Here is a 6,900-nt window from a genome sequence, read left to right on the forward strand (position 1 = left end):
TCAGCACCCGGAAGCATTGGTCAGATTATTTCCAAAAAAATGAAAAATGTTTTTGATAAAAATAAAGGCTTTTCAATATTAACTAATATTTCTAAGGTTTTAAATGGAGACTTTTCTGATGATTTGCAAATTGATTCTGATATATTATCAAGCCTCAAATTTGCTCCAGTTACATCTGTTGACGTCGAGCGATCTTTTTCGATGTATAAACTTATTTTAAGTGACAGAAGGTTGTGCTTTAAGACCGATAACATAGAAAAGCACTTAGTTGTAGCTATAAATGAGAAAATATTACATAGTAACAATGCCTAAGTTAACTGTTATTACTATTTTTTTAAATAATTATTACTAGTATTTCATTGTAGAATTTTATGTGTTATATAATAGAATGCGCTAATATAAATTGTTTATTATACGCAGTAAATATATTTCTTTAATTTACATTTATGTGTAGGCAGGCTGCCTATATCACAATATGCCTGCCTTTTTTTTTTAAATCCGTGCCTATATAGGCGCCTTTTTCTTCAAATTGTCTTGCCTTTAAATCCGAGCTTTAAACATGATGAATTACTATCTGGTATCATCTCGATACATTTATAAATAAATACGGTTTACGTAATTACTAATTATTCAGCGATATGTAGAAGTAACCCAGAATTATCTTTTTAGCTGGGGGTCTTTAAAAAGTTTAGGGTAATAATTGAATATATAGCGATTTGATAAATGCTCCAATAAAATGACTTGGGAATATACCGCTTTAGTGTTGACATCATTTATCAACACTTTGCACCAGGTTTATAATTAAAAATATGTTCTTGTCTTGAGTTGAGTGTCGCTTGGCAGGGTTGACTTGGCTTGATGGTTTTAAATAACTTACCACATGAACTAATTTTAACGTCGTTTCGTTGGCAGTTGATTCTCGGATTGGTACAGCTTCAGAAATCGTTATGATAAACAATACAGAACCAATCCATAATATATCCATAACAAACATTTCGAAAAATCCTGCAATATTTTGCAAAGAAATTAAGTAAAATCACTTAGTGAGTCCCAGCATTATATTGAGACAGATTTTGTTCGACAATTTGTTTCGAGCTGTTTGTGGTGGGTTTTATGGATTTATTAATAAAACCATATATTTCAGTGTTCAACTCATGATAGTATGCAATTAAAATGTCAATCACGTTATATTAGAAATAAAACAAAGTGAAAGCCTGAAAATCCTATAAAAGCTTTGAATTAGTGCTTAATGACGAATTAAAATAAAATACTTTAATCTTACCCAATACCCAAGATAGATAGACGGATTTATAAAACTAAGCTCTTTAAATGGTAGTAATATATTTGCTTATAATGTTGGATATACATCAAGATTCAGTTAAAGATTTCACTATTTGGAAGCACCCAAACACTCCTCATCTGATTCGGGTAATATGTCTTGCACTAATGAGGAAAATTGATGGAAAGGACAAAATTCGTCACATCCAGGAAGTTTTAATGCTTGTGGATTCTCCGTCGAATAATCCTGATAAAACAACTGAAAATAACACAAATTCGATATAGTCTCATATATGTGCTATACAGGGTGCATTTCGTAGACCTTGCATTAGAAGTAGCAATGGGAACTATCGAATGAAAACTATCGAAATATTCGATAGCAATGTTTTATTCAGTGATGGAAAGTATCCCAGCAAACGCAAATGGTCCGTGAGACGTTCTATTATGATCCCCATTATATATGTATTAGTATGGGATGATCCTTGGCAGGATGTCCCTAGGACGTCCCTCGTATCGCACAAATATCTCATGCAGATCCCATGCGAGGTTATAACGCAGAAACGTTATATTTTTTGCTCCCAGTGGCGTAATGAACAGGACGTATATGTAGTAATAGTAAATGGTACACTCGAAACCAAGTTATACACATTATTACACACTTAATAAATTATATACTATCAAAACCGAAATATGAAATATGGAATTCAATCAACATCAATAACGGATATATAAAACGATATATACGTATAATAATAATATAATTATTATATACTTTTATAATTGTAATATAATAGAGTGTATATGAATAATAATAATAAAGTGCAGTGTTTCGAGCTTTCGTACATGTTATTGTGTTATTACAGAGAAAGTAAGTAGCTAAATTATATTTTTTATCACTTTCATGTATGATCGTCGTTCATAGGTATAGAAGTATGCTATAATTTCTATGCTTTCGAACGTAAAGCCATGCCTGAAACGCCTAAAAATCGAGCAAAATCTTTATATCTCCGTTAAATAAATGAAGGAACAAGTACATTATTAAATAGTTTACAATATTCTAATGAGGGCCTTAAGAATCTGATTTTGCCTGACCCTCGATGAGATCGGAATAGACTTAGTGAACGAGTTCTAACATCGGTGGAGAAGCCTGAAGTAGAAGTTGCTGAAGAACCTTTAGTTGGATTTATAAATGATAAAATATATCTCTTTTTTATTACAGATGGTTTGCTCAAAAACCCGCATTTATATCAACAAGAAAATACATTGAAATTGAAGCTCAAAATTGGCTCAGGTATGCGCCAGAAAGACTGAAAAGGGAAAAACTAACTTTAACGGTTTCAGATAGAAGGCAATAGCAAAAATTGGTTTTATTCGATACCATACGTAAACGTTTTTTGTTTGTTTTGAGATATAGTTATATGTTATTGGTTCAGTATTTTGTTTCTTTTAAATTGCTTCCACCTTAAATTTCCCAAATTATACAGCTGCCTTCAACGATTTTAGAAAGTTTTTTTTTCACTTTATACATATTTGTTTCTAGCAATAATTTAACGGTTGACTATTAACATAAGAACGTTTCACCAATGTTCTCTAAAGAACTGGTCTTTAATCCCAGTAATGTTCGAAATGACCTTTACAGGATCATCCCATACATGGCCCGAACAGCCCAAAAAGTATGTCTCAGGGACGTACCAAGACGTCCGAGGAACTTAGGCCTATATCCTGTAAAGACTTCCGTGGGACGTCTCAGGGACCGAGGTGTGTTTGCTGGGTGCGTGTTGGGCTACATAAGAGATGAGTACTTTTAGCTGAATTTTCATAAAATCTAATCATAACTTCCCCTTCCTTTCCTACAGATTTTTTTATGGTTCCGTTATCGTCTCCCATGGAAAGATCCTGTTTTCCTAAAGCGGTTCTAGAATTTTCAAAACGTTTGAAAATTGCAACACGTATCTTACTCGTCATCTTAAAAAACGAAACGTTCCATTTCAAGTTTCTACCCGAATATTTTCAGATTAATGGAAAAGATATGAATTAAAATTTGCACTTGCAACAACACATTTCCGAAAATATCAAATTTTCTCAATTTTTGGATTTTCCATGGCTAATGAATAATTCTGCATATAACAATGAATTCAGAGGTGATAGATATATGTTTAACTCAGACAGAAATCTCAGACAATTAATCTCAACGGTATTACCCGAGACTAACCAGAGAGGTCGTTGAGATATACATGACAACAATTTTAATAGGAAAGAAGAGGCAACGGCCCTTATTCCAGATTGGAAACGCGTTTTGCGGCAAACAGCGTGTGCGCTAAAACAATTGAAGCCCCGCCCACTCCTCACGCATGAGCTCAAACGGCCGGGCCGCATAAATACGACAGGGGATCAAGTAGTTGAACCAGTCTTAGTCGGAAAGCACGGGAGATCACTTCGTCCACTGCGTCATCGCCTTTGATAATGTCCACCGCAGTTTGGACGAAACGTCAGGAAAAAATTCACATGGACCACGGCTTCAAAGCCCGAAAAACAGTTCTAAATGTGTTTTAAAAGGTTGGTTGTATCGCCGTAATTGGAAAAACTTCGAAGCAGACCTAAGTTTGCTTATATTTAAGAATTATCATATCTCACTTTTATTCCGTGAACTTCATCTATTTTATGAACTTCTACAAGTATAAATGATCCATAACCAGGCACATCTGCTAGTTTATATACATCCAGTGACAACAAGAGTGCGGCTATATTTGTTTCATGACCTGAATAGAGAAACATTTTTCTGCCTTGAGGATTTGCCCCATCGATCTGAATCTCAGTATCAGACAGTATCTTTTTTAAGAGGTATCCTGAAAAGTTTATAACGTGTTCTAGCTTCGATGTGAATGTCATGATTTATGGCTTACCAGATATTATTTTCTTTAAAATAGTTGTATTCGTTTGGATATAGTAAAAATCGATAGTCAGTGAATGCAACGGTTCTGGGTAAATGGACGAAACCCAATCCTCCAAGGGTAAACCCAATTCTTCCTAAAATTATTTTAAATTACAATTTTATATTGTGTAAGTAGAATAAATAAATTGAGACAGACCTGTATAGCAAAACCAAAGTATAGAAGAAAAGCTTTTAAAAGTGTAATTTCCAAGCCCGTCCTTTCAGATAAAATTTGCATCGTTTCATTGTATCTATCTGCCATATACCTAGCAATTTCGGGAGTTTCAACAAATTCATCCACCAGGTTGTTAAAGTTGTTACAAGCATTCCACGGAGAAAGTTCCTGAAAATACATTTTTACAAAATTTAAAGTACAATATTTTTGTCGGTTCATGTTTCAATTACTTTGTCATTTTGTGCTTTTTCGTAATAATATGGGATCGGTTGCCACGACAGAATTGGATTCCAAAGATTAATGCACGAAGGAGGCCACAACCCCGCTGCCATTAATTCGGCTGACATTTTTGTTCTATTGTAATCTGTACTTCGCACTTCCAGCACGCTAGTGTTCCAAACTCTGCCGAGGAAGGTATTGTAGCGCTGCCGAAGCTTAGTGCCGATCTCATACTCCCTCAGTTTTCCTTCCTGAAATAATGATGTAAATCTTTGACTGAGAATACCCACAAAAAAGTGTGTTCCAGTGTCTAAAACCACATCTGCGAAATAAGTAGAAAGAAGGTATACAGGGTGATTCAAAGTTGGCTTCATTCATCTGGAGGTGTTGTCTGGCGGTGTTTAAAGAGTGCAGAAAAATTAGTAAAAAAAATTACTGTTATTAAAAACTGAGAAAATTGCAAAAACCTATATTAGAAAAACCGGAACAATGTTTTTCGAGGTAATCTGCATAATTAACATCACATAAATACCTGTTGCTTCGTAATTATTTAAAACTCCGGTAACCATGGATAAATAGAGAGTGACAATAAGATAGACAAGGATAAACAGAAAATTCAACAGGAATTGTTGAATGATGGAACTTGTTTCGAAACTCATAACCTCCAATTATTAATTTGTTTACAAAGTACAAGAACATACATTTGAGTCTGTAACTCCAAACAAGTGCCTGTGTAATCACCTTATTATGCACTCTTCTCGAGCAGCTTCTCGTATTCGGTTGATTAACTCCTGCTCAATTTATACCGGTGTTCAGTAAAGCAATTCCATTGATTTAATGTGATCTTACATACGTGGTAGGAATGTAGCCGGTATTTATTTGGTGCCTGGGAAAGTGTCAGTGGTTGCGCAATGTTCTGTGTTTCCCTGAAAGGCTTTTCTGCAATTATGTCCAATACTTGTTCCTCTGTGTCCTGAACCCGGACATCTGTTGTTGTCCACTATCTTCCTGGAACCACTCTACTCACCCTTTGTTGGCGTGAGTTCTTTCAGCTTCTGCTATGTTACTGTAGCATTTTCCCTGAACTAATCGCATATCCGCAAATTCGTGAAAGAAAATGCAAAGTAAGTCACAACTTGACAAATTATTGTTATTATTGACAAGGTCACCTGTAACTATCTGTCAAAAAACATCATTGCCGCTTTGACTTTTCATCAAAAAATTGTAGAAGAGAACTTTTTTAATATTAAAAATTTTCGTAATTTGAAGCAAATATCGTAATTTTTCTTTTCAAATGCTTAAGTATTCCAATATGCTTCTAATTAAACATGGAACACTTTTAAAGTAATGCTTAATAACAAAAGTGAAATTTGATTTTCAATTGTTAAAATCTTCTAGAAATTATCAAAAAAAATAATTTTAATATTTTTCTCGTACCTTCCAAGTGAGCCCCTAAAATTATGAATAAAAGAAATGACGCCAATTTTGAATCACCCTGTATATTCCTACTGAACTACATACTTACCTGTCGGGGGGTACTTCAGTTGATCCAATCATATATTTAAAAAACAATTATCTGTAAAATTTAGATATTTGAGATAAACCGAAGGTAGTCCAAAATTAATTGCGGCGGCCGGACTCACCGGACCCAAACCATCCCAATGACCAAATGAAAAGACAAAATGCGAAAATATTCTAAAATTGCCTGAACCTGAAACCAGAGGGCCCTCTAACTTCACAATCAGCTCGCCTTCTCCCTATTCCGAGTCGGGCATGACGTCCGACCAGGAGTCAGCACTATTGGAAGATGTGTAGCAGTCAGGCAGAGCCGGGGTCCGGCTCTGCTACAGTAGTATCAGAGCTACCGATAGAAGAAAACAGCGCAAAAAACATCAGAAGAACCGGAACAGGACAAAAAAAGCTCGTCTACGAAGTTAATTCTACGACGGTTTCAGCAGGGGCGCTTACTTTCAGAAGAGGACCGGAAGACCGGAGCGCCCTTAAAAACTTGGGACGGGACCAAAGCGGGGACATGATCTGCAAGAATTGCTAGACAATACTCAGATTAGCACTCGGTTAGAAATGTTCTTCCAGCTGATGATGGGGCGCCAGCCCACTTTGGCCAATCTGTGAGAAATTGGCTAAACCAACATTTTCCAAGCTGGTGGATAGGTCGAGCTGGCCCAGTAAACTGGCCATTCGTTCATTAATAATGGAAGTAACACATAAACAATATATCAAATGCTGTATGGTGCCACTGTGTCCTAGTACAACTTAAAACGCCAGATAAGCTATT

General features: G+C 35.4%; 2 protein-coding genes across 3 annotated transcripts in view; both read right to left on the reverse strand.

The window, feature by feature from the left end:
- Positions 1–1,243, reverse strand: part of LOC109542365 (venom acid phosphatase Acph-1) — a 9,858-nt gene extending 8,615 nt beyond the window's left edge. For both annotated transcript variants that reach the window (XM_019911567.2, XM_019911568.2), the window contains exon 1: positions 878–1,243. In XM_019911567.2, the coding sequence (XP_019767126.2) occupies positions 878–994 (117 nt within the window). In that variant the 5' untranslated portion in view covers positions 995–1,243. The remainder of the gene's footprint in view (positions 1–877) is intronic.
- An 81-nt stretch (positions 1,244–1,324) lies between these two features.
- Positions 1,325–6,900, reverse strand: part of LOC109542364 (venom acid phosphatase Acph-1) — a 15,364-nt gene continuing 9,788 nt past the window's right edge. The window contains exons 4-8 of the mRNA XM_019911566.2: positions 4,616–4,855; positions 4,368–4,553; positions 4,182–4,305; positions 3,913–4,124; positions 1,325–1,537 (exon numbers count right to left, since the gene is read on the reverse strand). Coding sequence (XP_019767125.2) covers positions 1,391–1,537; positions 3,913–4,124; positions 4,182–4,305; positions 4,368–4,553; positions 4,616–4,855 — 909 coding nt within the window. The 3' untranslated portion in view covers positions 1,325–1,390. The remainder of the gene's footprint in view (positions 1,538–3,912; positions 4,125–4,181; positions 4,306–4,367; positions 4,554–4,615; positions 4,856–6,900) is intronic.

The sequence above is a fragment of the Dendroctonus ponderosae genome, unplaced genomic scaffold (assembly GCF_020466585.1).
Source record: "Dendroctonus ponderosae isolate FM_Combo_2020 unplaced genomic scaffold, Dpon_F_20191213v2 Dpon_F_20191213_7, whole genome shotgun sequence".
In the NCBI taxonomy this organism is placed as follows: Eukaryota; Metazoa; Arthropoda; class Insecta; order Coleoptera; family Curculionidae; genus Dendroctonus; species Dendroctonus ponderosae.